The sequence below is a fragment of the Bombus vancouverensis genome, chromosome 2 (genome assembly GCF_051014615.1).
Source record: "Bombus vancouverensis nearcticus chromosome 2, iyBomVanc1_principal, whole genome shotgun sequence".
In the NCBI taxonomy this organism is placed as follows: domain Eukaryota; kingdom Metazoa; phylum Arthropoda; class Insecta; order Hymenoptera; family Apidae; genus Bombus; species Bombus vancouverensis.
Genome location: NC_134912.1, coordinates 8,245,361 through 8,263,887, shown reverse-complemented (window position 1 = coordinate 8,263,887; position 18,527 = coordinate 8,245,361). Strand labels below are relative to the sequence as shown.

General features: G+C 38.4%; 3 protein-coding genes across 5 annotated transcripts in view; 2 read left to right on the top strand and 1 right to left on the bottom strand.

Moving 5' to 3' along the window:
* LOC117166167 (protein groucho) overlaps window positions 1-3,218 on the top strand; it is a 155,289-nt gene extending 152,071 nt beyond the window's left edge. Inside the window, exon 13 of the mRNA XM_033349920.2 lies at window positions 504-3,218. Coding sequence (XP_033205811.1) covers window positions 504-611 — 108 coding nt within the window. The 3' untranslated portion in view covers window positions 612-3,218. The remainder of the gene's footprint in view (window positions 1-503) is intronic.
* Window positions 3,219-3,687: 469 nt separating this feature from the next.
* Window positions 3,688-5,811, top strand: MBD-like (methyl-CpG-binding domain protein 2). Of its 3 annotated transcripts, none has more exons than XM_033350161.2 (5): window positions 3,688-3,937; window positions 4,116-4,257; window positions 4,587-4,640; window positions 5,123-5,335; window positions 5,602-5,811. In XM_033350161.2, the coding sequence occupies exons 1-5, from the start codon at window positions 3,807-3,809 to the stop codon at window positions 5,698-5,700; spliced, it is 639 nt and encodes a 212-aa protein (XP_033206052.1). In that variant the 5' UTR covers window positions 3,688-3,806; the 3' UTR covers window positions 5,701-5,811. The 3 variants fall into 3 exon arrangements, with proteins under 3 accessions (XP_033206052.1, XP_033206051.1, XP_033206053.1); XM_033350160.2 differs by having other exon boundaries at window positions 3,689-3,937; window positions 5,123-5,368; XM_033350162.2 differs by lacking the exon at window positions 4,587-4,640 and having other exon boundaries at window positions 3,690-3,937; window positions 5,123-5,368.
* LOC117166261 (uncharacterized) lies at window positions 5,759-10,989 on the bottom strand. Its single transcript, XM_076626508.1, has 3 exons — window positions 10,167-10,989; window positions 9,700-10,058; window positions 5,759-7,294 (listed from the first exon to the last, which is right to left on the bottom strand). Exons 1-3 carry the CDS (start codon window positions 10,206-10,208, stop codon window positions 7,255-7,257), a joined length of 441 nt encoding a protein of 146 aa, XP_076482623.1. The 5' UTR covers window positions 10,209-10,989; the 3' UTR covers window positions 5,759-7,254.
* Window positions 10,990-18,527: the final 7,538 nt, after the last annotated feature.

The window sequence follows — 18,527 nt, the reverse complement described above, 5'->3', positions numbered from 1 at the left end:
TCTATTCCACTGGATGTGATACAGGGCACGTTATGATGGGGTAGTTGACTGAATTTGATTAAATTTCAATCATATATTCTGATTTTTCGAACAATAAATTTAGCACAATAAAATAAACGAAAAGTTAGACCAACAACGTTTGCAGATTTGTTGCAGATATTGATTGCTATATCAACAAACCGGAAAATGAGGAAGAATATAATACATTATGATGTATTAGAAACTTCTTCATATATCCAGAGTCTCAAGTCCTTACGTATCAGTATCTCTGTGAATTTTTTAACGTAACATTTTACGACCTCGTTATATCGTAGCCTGTACTATATATAAATTATGACAAATTTAAAAAGCAAACTGATATATTTTCCCCTTTGTTGACTTAAGTCATCTCCAATCAATTGCAGTATAATTCGCATACTGTTATTGTATGCATATAGTCGAAATCTAATAATAATAAAATAATTTCCAATTTCTCCTAATAATAAAATAATTTGATGTTACAGTCGAAGGAGTCCTCGTCGGTGCTCAGTTGCGATATTTCTACGGACGACAAGTATATCGTGACTGGATCGGGCGATAAGAAAGCAACAGTATATGAAGTGATATACTGAACAGCCAACTGGACGCTACATTTAAAAATACTGAATATTGTCAAATGTGTTATGGTTTTATAACATCGATGCGTAGAAGAAACAAGCTTAAAGACAAGAAAAAGTGGAAGAAGCCTATTTCAAGAATTGCACGAAATATAAGAGTATGCACTCTGCAAAGTGTATTATGAGAAAAAGAAACAGTTCTTTTGTGAATCGACGAATGATACGTTAGCGTGTGTTATATTTGTTAAATTTGAATCACGCGCAGCGGCTTCCGTGTTACATGAGAGAGAGAGAAAGAGAAAGACCAGAGGAAGCTGCGAGCCGAACTGAAGTTACATTATATAGATATAAATATATATAAAGGTGGCAGAACGTTTTAGGTATTTAAGATTGTATAGTACATATGTTATAAATACGCTAAGAAAATATGATGAATGGGACTTTTATGCGTGATAATGTTCGCTCGGATGATTGTGGTCCGCGTGTTCGACTTCGAGGCGAGAAGTCCCTTGTGTAATATGTTACTAATGTAATATAGAATTTTACGATAAAAAGTTCGTACGATTGTGAGAGATGCAAAGTGAAATGTTTTATTGGCATTTTCACCGCGCGTGATGTCCTCGTGCTTTAGTATGGTCTACGAAAGAACGAACTGAGATGCCTGAGAAAGAAAGAAAGAACTGTACGTACGGAGCAAACCACGATCTAAGGTGTAGACCGGTCAAAGTAGGAATGTGTGTGTCGTGTTACAGAATTTTACATAAATATACTGAACACACAACAATGTAGAAGCAAGAACGTTTTAATCCGAGGATAGAGAACGTAGAAATCGAATCGATGTAATTTCGATCGTGCTAAAATGTGTAAAGGAAACTGGGTTTCTTACGCGATCCTGGACATTTCCATTACGAGGAAGAGTGTGTAAAAGGAAAAAAAAAGAGCGTATCCCCGAAATTTGTACTCATATAGAAAGTTCAGTTACAAATATTTTCGTTCTTTCGTTGCTGTTCTATATGTCGGTATTACAGCTACCATTCGTAACTATATGTTCTGCGGTAACTGTGAGAAATTGTGAAAGGCACGAAAGCAGGCTGACAGAAAAACAACAGTACGTTTGATCTCTTCACTCATTTTCTGTGAAAAATACGCGTAGAACAAACAGAAAAGTTTCAAGAGTTTCCCATCGCACTGTAATTGATATCAGTACCAAAAAAAAAAAAAAAAATCGCTGTATCCTTCACGGGGCACAAATTTATAATACATCGTATCTCGTTCGCATTGGATCTCAAACCAATTTTTAGAGGAAAATTATTTATCGAATCAATTTATTTACGTTTTACTATAAAGAATTTTAGTGCTATTACATGTTAAAATAAAATGTGATCATTGTTCTAATAATGAACTGTATATTCTACTAATCTACTTGTAATGATCTATTTTACTGGTTTTGAATCTCTATGATTGGATATACATAGTGAACTATGTACGATGTACTTTACTTATTGTACCGTTTGCGAAGGAATTATAGTTTTACACTTGCATAAAAAAATTTAAACGTACCCAATGAAGATTAAGATTCTTTAGAAGAATGAAACATAAACATTAAAAAGGTTCTCATGAACGCGTATCATTACTGCCATTACGAGGCATCAACGCTATTATTCGTATTCACGAATAGGATCATGTGGGCTACTTATGCTGTTAGATACGTTTCTTCATGAGATGTTCATGCGAGAATATTTTTGTGAGTGTCGCACACGGCTATCACATAGGTTTAATTTGTTAACGGCTCGATCAACGAGAGACACACGTACATTGTGACTGATAGCGATATCAAAAGTAAAAGAAAATAAAATTGCGCCACGTACACGCGGTTAACGATTTCTTCGATGCCTGTGAGAACGGCGTATAAAATTGATAGGGTACTAGGTAATTATTATTCGGATATTCAACGGTAAAAGCAGGGGATGCATAATGGAGATTTATATTTTGTTACAGGAAGACAACACACGTTTTACATTCGCTGTGATCGTCGTAGAATCGACGCTGTATACTGCCGCGAGAATAAAAAAATTAAAAAAATTAATACGAATTATACGTTGCAAAAATGAAAAAAAAAAAGATATAGAAAAAACATAGAGAAAATAGAAGGAAAAAGATGTGTAAAAAACAGATAGATTTTCGACGAGCACAGCTCCGATGATAGACCAATAGAAACAACGATACCTCAAGAAGACTCAATAGTTAATTATCTCTTTAATGGATTAACTTGTACAGAATCGATATTCTTTTACAGTGACTAATTACGCATACCCGCAAACAGTTGCATACACACATACACACAGATGCACTAGGAAGAACAGAGCGAAATCGTAATTCGATATCCGCAATTTAAAAAGAAAAACTAAACAGTTCTCTGCCCCGCGTTTCATTGGCTTGTGTCTCCGTGCTCGTAATTTGCACTCCGTGTGTACGAAAGCGATGAGAAATATGCGTTTCCAGCCAGAACAAGAAAAAACAAAAGACAAGTGTTAATCCTTTCCAAGCACAGTTCATGTTGTTCCTATAGCTACGCGAAGATTGTTTCTTTCGACAATTAAATCATCTATATCTATATACATATGTGTGAAGTTTTATTATCACTGATCCTTCCATTATTCCTTTCGTAACATCTGATTTATTTTTAAGGAAACCGATAATAAAAAAGTTAAGAAAATAACGATTTATTACTTATAAATACAAAGAAAATTTATCATTTAAATATTTCGAAATTCTATAATATATAAACTCACCTGTATAAATATACAAAAATAAGAAACGAAATCTCACATATTCAGTCAGGAATTAAGTGTTTAGGATCGCTAATATTAGCATAAAATACTAGGAAAAAGTGTCCATATGATATACCTGTTCGTTATCCACAAAAAGTTTTATAATAAAAGAAAATAGAATAAATCGTTCAGTTTGTATATGTAGTGTAAATTGATGTGCCGCTCAGAGTAAATATTACGGGGAAGAGGTTCAATAACTGCATGGATAGTACCGCCACCACGTAGGTAATTACTCAAACTGATAACTATACTAACCTACTCGAATTTAGCGGAACGCATCAATATGGCCTCCGGTAGCTGGCTCGTATGCTCGCTCGCTAATTATTTAAGTAATTTCGGGGAACGTGCGAGTGTACGTTGAAATAAACACTTGTGCAAAATGAATATGTCAGTAGAGAAAAAGAAATATCCATCGGCGCTACCGACAAATTGGCCGATTAGGGAAGAAGCCTCGAGAAAAAGCCAAAATCAGTTGTCATCTACTGGAAAAGTTGACGTTTATTATTACAGGTACGTCTTTCATTTTAGAAATGTATATCTTTACGTTACATATATGTCATATAGGAAGTGATAGATACTTGTGTTGTGCGTTCATGATGTATCGATTAAAATCGATGCAGGAACATTTAGTGTCGCCGATTCTAACCTCAGTAATGCATGTTTATGACACCACGAATGTTTCTTCCAGTCGCGGGGTCAGGAATGACGCATCGTTAGTACCACCAATAAGGCAAACTGCATCTATATTCAAACAACCAGTAACCATTTACAAGACGCAGGAAGGAAAAGTGAAGGACGTCAAACATGGAAATCAAGAAAAACCAAAACAGGTTAACATTTGTTACTTCTTTTCCTTATCTGTACATACACATCCGATAATCGTATTATAACATATCTTGCCTATATTTCTAACCTTTATATGTGTACTCGAAGGGCAAACATTTCTCAAGTTTGAAATTGTTTTGCCTCATTCATTACGTTGTTTATCAGAAGTTCGTCATTTAGTAATAATCGAATCATATTCCCTTCATATGTAAAAGTAATATTCCAAACGATTATTGTAACAAAAGTACAAAGTCATTAGAATGTATGATTTAATTATTGGAATTTGATGTCCCCTGTAAATTCTCATGGTTCAATCATCAAATCATTCGTTTAGGAAGGAGCCGATAAAACTGATGGCAAATACGGCTCCCAAGATAAGCCTAAGCAGGTAACATATTGCTCGATGTACTTATGGAATCATTAATGATTTTGTGATTTTTTTTATATCAATGAATGTACAATGTTTTACACAAAGCGTCTAAAAATGGGCATCCATAATTATCAGCTAGTTTTTAAGCAGTTACATATTGCATGTATTATTAGAAAATCCTTTGTTATGTGAACCTTTCATAGAAATTATACTCATAACAAACATGTGTTTAATGTAATCTATAGATTATTAAGTTCTTCACTGTTATGCATTGTTTGTTTTTTATCAGTCAAAATATAATGCATTTGATATATTTTGCAGAGACTACGATATTTAATTGTATATTATGATTTTGCTTGCACCATGAAGCAAATATATCCTGCTTTCTTAATTAGATTATTCTTATGCGTGTTAAGTATTATATTATTTTATATACATTAATGTTATGGTCTTATATAAATATTTATTATTGTACATAAATAATCTTTTTGGTCTTACAGTTATTTTGGGAGAAACGTTTGGAAGGTTTAAGAGCATGCGATCCAGATGGCTTTGAATTCGACGCGATGGACTTACCAAAAAGTTTGAAGCCTGTTGGTCCATATATTACAGAAGAAACGTTGCTTCAAAGTGTTGCAACTGCGTTACACGTTTCTTCTCAACCAGTCACGGGACAAACGGGTTCGAAGACAGCTTTAGAGAAGAATCCCGGGGTATTTCTTAATCCCGATCAACCCCTCGTACAGGTAGAATAGATATTTAGATACCAAATAGGGTGCTATGTATATTAAAATCACTCGTGTTACGTGTAACATACAGTTGAGCACACGATCCAACACCCTATTACGGAATGTAAATAATTATGTACTGGAGGTTTGAAAGGGTATATCGACAAAGACAATAGAGACGGTGTCATCCAAACTTTTAACGTAACTATTGTCAAAGCAAAATCGATAAATTAGTTCCTCTTTTGTTCTAGGCAGTCTCGATAGCTGACGAAGACATCAAGAGACAAGAAGACCGTGTTGCTCTTGCAAGAAGAAAACTACAAGATGCTTTACGAGGAATTGCTATATAAGTTGTACAATTTCTTAGCTATATTTTAATTCGCTCATCCCTAGTCCTAAGTTCGTTATAAATTATGTCATACCAATTTTTATAATAAATGTTTTGTAAAGAAAGAAAAGAAGTAACTCAGTACTATTCGATAAATACTCGGTTATAAGCTAATCGTTCTAAAATATTGTATCGTAAGAAATTCACGCATTTGTACAATACATTTGCAATGTTATTACTCTGTAAACTGCAGCAGACAGTTATTGGTAGATTTAAAGAGTTATTCGCAATTGCAGGGAAAAAAGTTTCGAAACCGTGATAAAATCGTGTTGGACGATGGAAGAGGGGTTCGAGCATGTCAGCTGTTCTTTCATAAAATCCAATTTCGCTTTTCGTTACGAGCTGCTGATAATATTAACGGTTTGAGTACCACGGTCATTTGCCATCTGCCCGGATTTTCGGTGTGTATTCAGAAAATTGAGAAGGGTCGGTCACGAGAATTCAGCGATTCCTCGGATTCGACAAACTTAACGGGAAAGAAACTGCATCTGGCTTCACACGAGCCGGAAACGAGGCCGCACGAAATGATCCCTGAAGCGAATGGTTCTGTACGAGAAAAAGTAGAAACACGCGTGCAACCGAACCATATGCCATTTTAATATATTAGCCATTAGACGTACTTGAATTATTCAAGCACGCGACACTTCGTCTTACCTATACCAACGTCTTTTGATTTTATATCTTCACAATGAAATATTCTACAAAGAATCAGAATTCATCATCAACGGAAACAATTTTTTAACGTGTAACGCTTAATCTCCCTTAGAGGAAAATCTGACTGCCAGTTCTAAATTATGGTGTAATCAAGTTAGGACTCGTCCAAAGTCGTGTGTATAGTCTAACAAGAGGGAGAATTGGTCAACTATGCATCGATCTTATGCGAAAGTCCCACAGAACGCGAAAGTCAGTGACATCGACGATGCAAGAACGAGCACCTTCATATACGTACACGATATCAAGGACATTCTGCCGTCTAATATATTCCTAAAACATCTTTCTCAGCATCACGACAGTAACGTTGTGCCATGTAGTTTTGTAGGATGTAATATGGCCGTATGGGAATGGGTGCGTGCCTCGAGGCCCGCACAAAAGAATGCTCGGGCAGGTATACCGACGTCGGTTTTCAGGTAAGCCAGGTGGTAACCTCTTTTTTCACTCTATCTGCCTTCTCTGCCATTCTCCGAATCCCGACCTCCGTCCTCTTCTCATCATCGCTCAACAGCTGTTTCCCTGTTCGCGAAGGGTCGTTTTCCCTCATTTCTAAATGGTTAGAAAGAGTAAGAGAGCAAGAGTGGACAAAGAGAGCTACGATAGACATACATGCACATGTCCTACTTTAAATCGTTATAATTCGCCGAACACGTTTGTATATCCCTGCCTAATCGGCCTTACGTGTCTCCTCTTTGAACGCATATACTCGTGTGTGCGTGTCATACCGGTGAAGGAAGTCTGATCGAGGATGTGACCCGAATATTCAGCACACATTGTCAAGGATACGCTTGTTCCATCCGACTTTTCAGTGTTGCTGTCGAAGTGATGCGACGCCGATTGTCGTCCTATAACAAATAGTAATGTAATATGAAGTATGTTATAAGATTTTTAACCGATGGTATTCTACGAGAAATTAAGAATTCATTTAAGAGTTGTATGAATTAATGAAATCTATATAGATATATTGTCGAGCACTTATAAATACGCTACAAGCATATTAGTAGTTTTTGTATGAATATTTTTAATCGCTTATCCGAGAATATTATCAGTTTGCCGTAGGAACTTTCGCGAACATTCTTAGTCTGTCTAGATTATTCTGGAGTTTACAAGAAAACGATTGCATTCTTGTGTGTCTAAAATGTGTTAGACATTCCTTACTAGAAAGAAGTTCCTTTGTGTATAAATACAAATTGTCAGAGAATTATAGACATACGTTGTAACTAGAACGAAAATATGTACAAACCACTTTTGAAAATGAACCTTTGCATAAATATTTCCCAATATTTTTAAATGAATACGATTATATTTATTTACGTTGCAATGCAGAGATTACAAAACTTCGCAATTCTAGCTTTTATCAAACACACGACATTGGCGTACATATTTATTAACGGATTAATATTGTTTATATATTGAACATTGTAGAGAAAAGCAACGCAAAAATACCAGTATCGTAATAATTGGTTGACAGTTTAAGTTTATCGGTGAAAGTTAATTTTAATCATTCCGTATTTGCGAAACGATAGGTTTACATCTGTAGAAACTTGTTTGCCTCATTTTATCAAGTTCTATTTGAAGAATTAACGTACCACCCGTAAATTTCAATACGTCTTAACACAAATTAAATGTGTATTTCTCGGATAATCGTAAAAAATGGTAATGTTTCACTTTCGTGCGCCATAATCCGCAAACGTACGTACAATAAAACAGATAACAAGGCGAGAACAATCGAACGTATTAAACTGTATTCGTTACACGTGGACGTAGCCGGTCTCGGATAAAACTTAATCCCTGCTTAAACGCCGTTGCGGTTGATAGAATATGCGCGTTTGCGGTTGAACGCGTCGAAGAACTTGTAATCTGAGGCAAGAAGATCCGTGTATCGTTATCGCGAGTCTCCCGCTGGAATTCAAACGAAACTATCATCAGGTGTCACGCTTCTAAGCCAATCGAATTCCCCGAAATTAGATTTTGTTGTTTCCACGACGAGACACGTGGCAAACGTCGATTAGAAATTTGAGTCTCTTAAACCTGTTCTGGTTTCTTGGTTTCCGTGTTTGTTTATAAAAAATGCAAATCCATATTTATCTTTTATTTATATTTATCTTATTTATATGAATTTTATGGAACTTTCCAAATTCTATAAAATGCTATTTTTAAGAAAAAAAAGGATAAATACAGTTTTGTAAAAACCAATTATACTTCACGTATTTTGATATTATAGTAAGGAAGATAAAGTGAAAGAAACAACATAAGTTCGGGAACCTGTCTTGTATAGTGTTATAAGGAAGAAAATTGAATTTCCGCAAACTAGCGCTCTCCGTAGGGTAAAGTACTTTGGCACGAGGTTATAAAAGACAAGAAAAGTTTTCTTTCTATTTTCATTATATTTCTGTTCTATAGACTTGTATCACACAATCGGTTCGAACATTTGTAACGTTAATAAATTACGTCGAAGTCCGGAAACATCCTCGCTCATCGCTATAAAAGGATAAACGAACGAAATAACGAAATCGAAGTAAGACTACCTATTCGTGAATCATCTACACGAATATAGAAAAAACAAGAATCACTATTTTTAATACGGTTGACATAATCTAATCCACAATGGCTAAATTCCAAGCATCATGATGCCAAACAAAAGTTATGAAAATTCACAATTCGATTTTCTAGCTTTCTAATGTAATTTTAAAAACCTTTATTGTTCCGTGCACGGTGGCGAGGTTCATCGAGTGATTCTTTCGCGAGATTTCGCGTGTAACGTAATTCTCTGAAGCTTTACGGACTAAAATTGGATGGGAAGATTCTATCTGGCACGTATCGCGGATTGTATCTCTGGTTATGTCGAACCGCACTTCTATATAAATAGAAACGCTACTATGTCCTGTTATCGATCGTTTGAGCGACTGAGTTCGACCGTAGAGGGCCGTGTTGACCATGCACACATCGGTCTCTGCTGAAACGGTTCTTGAATGGAAGTATTCGAAAATTTCTGGAGGAGTTCGAATTAAATGCGTACGAAACAAAATTATTAGCGAACGACGGCCAGTTAAATGATAAAAGCCAGATTAACTCGAAATTACAATGGATTCATAATACGGTTTGGAAACATTCAGGAATTATCATGTTTGGAACAAAGAATTCTGTTAATCTTATCATTGCAATATTGCATTGCTTCGATAAATATTTTATAATGTTATTATCGTTTCAGCAATGGTAAAATGCTAGAATATATGTATGTAAAATGTACCTTATAGGCTTATTGTTACAACCGTGAAACGATATATTTCCTTCTTTTCTTCTTAGTTTCCCCGTCTCTTTTTTCCTTCCTTCTTTTTTATATACATCGAACGTTTCGTTTTTTACAGTCGGGAGGAAACAATCAATTTCGGCGAGATCCAGCGGATAAACATCATCAGCTTGCAAGAGGCCTTTCAAAGGAGGCGTTGGTCCATCGCTCTCCACGGAAGAACAGCTGGGGGACCTTCGACTCCCAACTGCTATACGTAATCGATGTCGACTGACTTTCTCTCTCGTGGGCCCACCAGACGGGAGCAACGGATAGGAGAGAACTGGCCGCTTTACCAGCTTCGCGTTTCCAGGTATACGCTAAAAATCGTTTCACAATTATTACGTTATTAAGTTTACACGGCATTCACGAAATCATCGACGAAATCTAATAATAGTTACCACGAATCAATTATCATAATGAATTACCATAAAAATTAAAAATTCCTGTATTAGATATTTCTGCTTCATCCTCGCGTTTCATTCAGCACCGGATGAACTTTCGTAACCTTCGGACAAGGGTTCTGTATTTCTTTTTACGTCATCAAGCGACAAAGCGCGCGGAACACGAGCCCCCAGCTGATCCTGATTTTCACCGACACTTGAAGTCATTAAACTTCCGTTCTCGTTCAGGACCCGGTCGATCCAGATGTACACGCACACGATCATTCTATCCCTTGTGCATACACATGTGCACGTGGAATCGTACACACGGGAAGTCTTCAAGCTCGGCCATGGTTTCCGTCTGGCCCATTGTTCGTCGTTTCGTTTCGAGCTCAGAAAAAAGTCGCTCAGATCGAAATCTATTGAACCGTCTGAAAAGCGAGCCTTTTCTTCTTCTTCGCCGCGTGCTCCCTTTTCTACGTCCTTTTTCGTCGTCCTGTTCCCTCCTCGTTCCTCCACTTTTCAATTTGCTCACTCCGTCCTCTACCGCCCTACTATTTCTACAGTTCTCTTTCTGTCTGTCTCTTTCTTCGTATTTTACCCTTAGTCATTGGTCGACCCCTCTCGTTTCATAAAAGCTTTAAATTCGTCTGGGGTGTCGCAGGATTCGCTCATAGGGAAATCGGGGCTAACGCACGGCAATCCACGAAATGTCAAAAGCGTACACGCGATCCTTCGACGAATCGTCTTCCCATCGAACTATGTAGTTTCAAGGTGAGAGAAATTTACGCCGACCATTTTTATCCACAAGACACGCATCGGTCCATATTGCATACCGAGTATAATTCGTTTCTTTCGTACCTGCAGACCCTGGAAATCAAGTTTTTTTATTATTATTTAATTTATACTTTACGATTTGTTCAGCTGGACAGTCGGTAAATATTTCTAGCTTGGAAATTAAGTGTATGGTTGTACGTAGATACGTGGCAACTATCAGTTTTGTTTGCTTCCCATTTGGAGAAACCCTAGTAATTAACGAACTCATTATAGAGTTCGTTTATGACGATTATAGTTTAAGATTGTTGTAAATCGGTTGAATATCTACCTTGCATTGTACAGCAGTGGAAATATTTTAGTTTGGATTGCCGATTATATCTATTGCGGAACTTTTGAATAATGGTACCGAAAAGTATCTGCTATTGATATAATAAAATATTTTATACATTATTGTTAAATCAGGTCATTATCTTTCGAATCCTCTTCTAGATGTCTCTTTTAGATATCCGTATATGTTTTCAACAGTGCAAAAGCGAATTCAGGTATAATTAGGAATTTCCTAGGATGTGTGTAAAAATAACTGGTATTCTGTTGAGCCTCAGCCTATGTATTATATTAGGTTGTCCCGAAAGTTTCTCTCGATTTACAAGCAAATGTTGGATGCATATATTGTTTGTTTCATATTATCTTATTGGTTTATGTATGATTCATTCGTTCTATTGAAACAAAGAAAAGAAACTTTTGAGACAATATTTATTTTATTGCCTTTATCACTCTATGTTTCTATGTTAAATCTTTAGTTGAATATATCTAATGAATTCGAAAATAATCAACCAATAGTTATAAATTATATTACATTCTTTCAATAAAAAAAACTATAATATGCTTAACGCGTTTAACAAATATGAATTTTAACTTTTCATTGGAACTGCTGCCCCCGTATACCTACACCATTGTCAGATAATTCGAATTCTCTGTGCGAACGCATCCTAGAAGCCGATCGCGAAACGTTTTCCGTTTCTCTGCCGTTCGAAAGTGCCGGCTATAAACACGAAGGGCATCGGTAACCACGTGAATGCATTCTATGATCACCCTTCGCTGTAAATAAATCTTCCATCGAATTCGTAGCAAACTCGCGAGCCCACGTTTACCGAGCTCACAATGCTGTTCTAATAACTTCAAAATTTCCGCTTGAAAACGTTACGTCCGATCGTATTTCGACGATGCAAAGCAACGATGAATAGATAAATTCCCTTCTTGTGGCCTGTCAGAAGAAGCTTTGGTCCGAGGTTCTCTTAATAGAGAGATTTGAACCTTCAAAGTTAAATTTTCGAAACTTATTACATAGAACCTTCTAGATCGTTACTCTACATTTTTAATGTGCACGAATTATGAAGACCAAATCGTAAAGTTTCTTCCTCTCTTTATTATTTATTTCTCGTGTTTTGAATTTTTAATTGCTACAGTGGAGTTTCTTTTTTTAATCTATATGTGCAATATATTTTTTAGTTTGAACGTATGATGTTTTTAACTGAACATAAATAATAATTTCTTTCAAAATGCATAATATGCAGGGAATCTCATAGGGTGACCGAAACTTGTTTTGAAAGTGTCTGAATCTCGCCGACTTATGTCTGTCCCTCAATTAATCCTTATTTTTCACGGTTCCCAACCTCGAGCATTCACCGCCCAAATTTTCGAGCTCTCGGCGCACGCGATCCATAGTCGAACGACTGAAGTTCAGTTTACAATGGGCTCTATCACTATATCTACGTTTACTTATTCATAATACATACAGACGTTTATTTACAATCGACAGAAAACATGTATATGTCAAATATGATATCCTTTTATAGCAGTTAGGCTTCAAATATTAGGTATGTGTTAAACCTGTACGCTAATAATATACAGAAAAAAATAAAATCATATACAATACTGTACTCATAAATAATACGAACTTCGCTCTATTATGATTCCCTGATATTAAATAAATTTGTAGCTATTACAAAACTGAACTCCTGTTATAATATCAAGAAACGAGAAAAGTTATACGCACTAGTGTCCACTTTCTTATATTTCCCTTAAAATTAAAGAAAGTTTTCAGGCATTGAGAACGTAATTAACTTTCTGTAATTAGGATTTCATCCGATTACGAGGGAAGAACCTATAATATTAATAGCAAATTTTTACTTTCCTTTGAAACTTAAAAATAAATAATTCTTATACATAAACTATATATATAACTATAAACTATATAATAAGACATTGTTAAAATACTACAGTGATGTAACAAAGCAGACAAATAAGATTTGAAAAATTTGCAGGTATGGCTACACGCAACTTCTCCAAATTGTACCATATTATAAACGCTTAAGTCGGAGCAGAATCAAAGAATCGCAGCAGGGTAAAATTCATATAACGTGTTCAACTTTTTGCCATGAAGCAGCATCGCGAAAAACAGAGATTAAGGGAAAGGTGGGATCAGGATAGGTGACAAGTGTTACAGACTGCGGTCGGAAGCACATTCCGAGAATGGACCGACGGTATATTTAGAAAGGCGGCAGTTTATCCGCGCTATCATCGTTTACCATGCTATTTATGCGTTTTCGCCGTTGTGCAACGGCCTTACGGCCGCTGTTCCATGCTGACCCCGCTTCGTGGACGCCGTTGCGTAGGCGGCCGCCGGATTTCGTGGTTAACCAGATATTGGGATAGATAGTCGATCAATATTGTCAGCACCGACGTGCAGTGGCTTTATACTCATGAATCGCATCGAGGATCAGCCAAGAGGCTGCTTACTATTATCCAATGCTTCGTTCTAGAAGCAATTAATGACCCGGTTTGATTCGTCTGGCGTTACTCCACGTGAATTCGCCGATATTGTTTGCAAAGTCTGCTTCAGAAATTACTTTAATTACAAGATTTCTTCAGGGAAATTGAAGTATGATCGCACGTACTTATATTTATTGTGACAAATTTGAGAAATATTTCTGAATATGTCGTGCATTCTTTACGTTTATACAGCTTCGAATTTCCCATAAATACATGAACATCCTACTAATATCAATCCAAAATCACAATCATGTATTACATAAGTAACAATGAAACATCAAGGACGACAAAATATGCTCAAGAGCGGAATGCCAAAGTATTACAAGGATGCACCTTGACATGGCGCCTGTTAGATCTTATTTACCCTCGCAGTCTCGGTTCGCGCAGTAACCAAGCTTTGTATTAAAATTCACACCTCGTGCACCCCGATGACACGCAAAACGGAGGCGCACACAGGCGCGGTGAAGCCTCAAACGGGTGCTAGCCAGTAAGAATACGGCCCTGCCCTTCAGACACGCCGTTCGGCGACAAGATGTGCGTCGGCTCCACCACCGCCGCCACCATCGTCGTCGTCGTCGTCGTCGTTGTCGTCGTCCTAGCAGCCACGGTCGACTCAGAGGCCAGCAATGCGGTTCTCCCCCGTTGCACCCCGTCGATCGAAATCGAACGAAATATTCTCTCTCCTCTCCGCTGGCTGGGCAGCGCGGCGCGTACCTTGCGCGCACATATACGATCTGCCGGTCCGTATATAGGCGCCTGCGAAACAAGCTCGATCTGGTATTCGTGCGCGCGTGCGAGCGAACGCAAAGCGCAAGCCGGTGTGTGCGCGCAGAAAAATCGCCAAGGTGTATTCTGCGAGCGCGACACGCAGACACGCGCGTATGTCGGTGCACTCGGCGAGCGTGTCGCCGATCCGCGTGTATATACGGTCGGTCTCACGAGGACACGCCGCCCCGCAGGAGTTGCAGCAGTTTCGCAAAGCAACGACAATGATCGCCGTGGAAGGCAACCGGTTGCAAGCGCTAAAAATACGACCAACTATGCCGAACGTCGAAGAGGAGTTAGCTAATGCGCCAACCAGCCAGAAACTGTTCCGTTCGTTATTAAGTTAAACGCAGCTTGGCCAGTATATCCTGCATCAGGAAGTCTGATTATACACACGTGCCTGCGTCGCCCTTTAGTACGTGTATACGTCGCTTTCTTTACGTTCGTCTTAAGGGTCCTTCGAGGACCCTTTTCTGAGAGCACGCTCCCTGTTTTAGGTTTCGTTTTTCTGTTCTCTCTCTCTCTCTCTTCCTTTCTCTTTCTCTTGCTGAAGGATGAGAGCCTCGTTTCGACATCCTTCGGTGTTCTGTTGTTCGTTATCGTAATTACGATATTCGAGTGGCGCACGAGATGGAAATCTGTTGGAACGATAGCCGCGTTTTGGGAACGCCTGTAATCTATCGTGGTGGCGCTGATAGTGGAAAGGAATCGGCGTGCGCTCAACTTTCTGCCGCATAAAGAAACACGTTTTTAAAGTATAGTATTAAGGGTCGCGTAATGTATAACATTAGACCTGATAAGATATAAATGTAGCATACAGCGGATCGTTATTGCTCGTAATAAGCTGCGACATTAAGAGGCGCCCACGGTGTGGCTAGCGTTCGACCGCGGCCCGAACAGTATCGCGTTGCAACATCTCTTCTCAGGGCTGCGCCTTCTTCGGCCGTTAGCTACGAAATAGCTGTAGAAACCTGCGAAAATGGTAGCCACGAAAAAGAGCGACGCGACGTGGTTCTGGAAGAACGTGGCCAGCATGGTGAACCTGCATGGTGTGGATTCGCAGCTGATCCAGTTGTCTTCTTTCTTCTTTTTCGACGTATTAAATTGCTACCTCGTTGTCCGAGATTCGAGTAATTTTGGGCTGTGTCGTAAAATATCTATACTTCGTTTCATTTTTTAAACGAAGGAGAAACCATATTAATCGGTTCATCTCGTTAAAATTCCCAAAGCTGTGGTTAGAATCTATCAATTACTCGTTCGTTTTCTTTCATTTTATAAATAGCCGCAGAGTAGTTATTAATATGATATTCGCCCTACATGGTGTAAATAAAAAGTAATCGTTATTCGCGTGCATTTCTATTTTCAAATATTTTCCATCCACATTCACGTGAAATCTTCATCCTGTTCCATTCGTTCTATTTAAAATATTTCTACGTCGTTGGAGCAACAATCAAATATGCGGGTACAAAATCTAGAAATAATTCAATTTACCCACATCTCGTCTAATTACACGACAATGCTCAGTCATGTACACTACGCGCATTACGTTCCTCATACACCTCTCGACCGTCTGCGTTTAATTTCATCCTGCAACCCTTTACTCATCCTCTGCTCCGTTCCAACCTACATACCTCGCCATCAATACGCCGCATTCAATTCTTGCAGCATCCTGAAAGAGGAGGACGATCTCGAATCCGACGTAAATGCTCTCTGTCTGTCGGACTTAATTATCTCAGAATTATAGCCATCGTCGATTATGAGTTGATTACGTGTCGATTACCGAGGCAATTAGTTGGACGAATAAGCGTTGGACACGCACGTGCACTCACACGTTACTTTCACGCTCGAGTTTCGGGCTCGTGTGCAGACGGCGCGCGTATGTCGAGAGACGAAAACCACCCCCTTCAGGGTACGACTGGTATTCACGGATAAAATCGTTCGTTGTTCGTCCAACTGGCTTATCGTCATCGAGTCATTGGCTGTGATAAAAATAAACGAACGCGAGCAAAGTTTCGGAAAGGCGAACGTATACTGGACACAAGTTACAGGTATTTACGAGCGAGTCGAGAGCACGAGCTCGCCAGAAGTCGGCAGGTGCTCGTGGCAAAAGGTGGCGTCCCGAGACAGCCTTGAGAGAGCGTGCACGGGTCGTTGCTTTCGGCGAACGATGAGAAACAAAATTAGTCGCCTTTGCCGAACGAGCTCACGTAGGATCACCGTCCGCGAGAAAGCTAGTCGCTTTTGTGGAAATCTTTCTTTTTTCTTCTGTTTCACTTCGCTGTTGGGTAATTTGTCGAATGACTGGCAACAATGTTGACTGAAGTTGTCTGAAATTTTCAAAAGTCAACCTGTATTTGTCTGGTTTTATCGTTTTATGTAGATTTAAGAGGCAAATGAAACAATTTTGGTGCTTCGATTGGTAACAGTTTTGTTCGGCGTATCTAAGTGGTTGTATGTAAATTTTTTCTACCTGCTAAGCAAATACACATAGTCTGTAAAAGAGGTTTTCGGTTGGACTTCGTTGGCCAAAGATCTCGCTGACACCTGCCGTTCAACTTGCGGTTTATTGGTCAGTATTGTTGAACCACGTTGTCTTTAATAAAAGAAATATGCGTACATATTTTTTTACACTTCTTTATAATATCCGTGCATTCTCGGTTATATCTTGCTTGCTGTCTACTTGTAGTTTCGTTTAATTTACAGCTTGATACCTTACAGTAATAATGAAAACGTTGGCTCCGACTAATAAAACAGAGTCAACTTTCTCGCAAAGGTTTCCTTGTTCCTTATCATCCTCTCTTAACGCTATACACGTACGCATAAACCGTACATAATTTAAAATTACTACCTACGCTATCAATGAAGCGAATTAAAGAACTTAAAAGTTTAAAAAGGTAGCCAGAATTTGTACGTTCTTTGCAGGCGAACCAATCATTTCAACTTTTCCTTTCTTTTTATTTGGAAACCTACGGTGAGTATATTTTACAACGGGACGATAAAAGGATGGTCAACTTTTCATCCGATATTCTCCGTAAACGTTAATATTTTATATTCGGTATCTCGAATAGCGGAACGGTTGTAATAAAAGTTTCTGATATTGTGCAATTATTCTGGAGCATCGTCGGCTGTTTTCCATGAGACGGAGAACATGATCAGGATCGTGTGCGTTGGCCCGACTAAAAATCGAGCAATCGGCTAGTCTGGGGAGAAGACGAAGGGTCGTCGGCAGAGAACAATGGAACACGGTTGCACCTCGGTTCAAGGTCCAAACCGCTGCATTTAGAAATCGGTTTAGATCGAATTCGCCGGTTTCGTTGTTAGCAAATATGTAGTCGGTTTCGGTCGCGCAGGTGGCAGCTGCGCCAGGATGGCTCGTGATTTGCGGATTAAGAGGTTGCAGGTATCAGTGAAGCAATTACGTGTCTGGCCCGTATCGAAGCCAACTTTTGACAATTAGTAGAAAGGAGAGGGGACAGCTTCTTGTATCGTTCGCTTTTATATTACGCGGCGAACTGGTTCCTTTCAAAAATTTATCACAGCGCAGCTTTAAAGACGAACCGAGATGCTCCTTCTTTTATTAAGGTGTGCTCTTCAACACGCGTAATGACTCCGTTTTTTGCATTGTACTTGAGAATGGAATTTTAATAGGTTTTTCTGCGAGAATTAACGATCGGTTGCGTTCTTCGCATCATTCTTTTTCTTGTTTCTCGTGTTCCCTTTTTTTTTCACAGAAATTTTCCCTTTTCTTTTCACAATTAGCTTCATGCTAATCATAAATTGCAACCAGAGAAAATTACAAGGTTGATCGGCGATCAACGATCTCGACACGAAGTACAAATTCCTACACAGTCTGCTGGAATCATTGGCGTCGGAGTTCAAGGACGATAGATCGGCGTAACTTAACCTAGCTTAACTGATTCAGAGTGAAGATATTCTTGATATCTCGATTACGGAAAGTTAACCATTCTACTACGGTATGATGCTTTAGCACAGGCTATAGCGCAGTGCACTGTGCATGAACGTAGTGCCAAG

What these genes read in the sequence shown, in the direction of transcription:
- MBD-like (XM_033350160.2), top strand. Translation starts at nt 3,807, where the DNA reads ATGAATATGTCAGTAGAGAAAAAGAAATATCCATCGGCGCTACCGACA. An exon ending in CCCAAGATAAGCCTAAGCAG is followed by an intron (nt 4,641 to 5,122) that starts GTAACATATTGC and finishes TTGGTCTTACAG; the next exon opens with TTATTTTGGGAGAAACGTTT. An exon ending in CCGATCAACCCCTCGTACAG is followed by an intron (nt 5,369 to 5,601) that starts GTAGAATAGATA and finishes CTTTTGTTCTAG; the next exon opens with GCAGTCTCGATAGCTGACGA.
- LOC117166261 (XM_076626508.1), bottom strand. Translation starts at nt 10,208, where the DNA reads ATGAAGCAGAAATATCTAATACAGGAATTTTTAATTTTTATG. An exon ending in AGGAATTTTTAATTTTTATG is followed by an intron (nt 10,059 to 10,166) that starts GTAATTCATTAT and finishes AACGATTTTTAG; the next exon opens with CGTATACCTGGAAACGCGAA. An exon ending in TGTAACAATAAGCCTATAAG is followed by an intron (nt 7,295 to 9,699) that starts GTACATTTTACA and finishes TATTTGTTATAG; the next exon opens with GACGACAATCGGCGTCGCAT.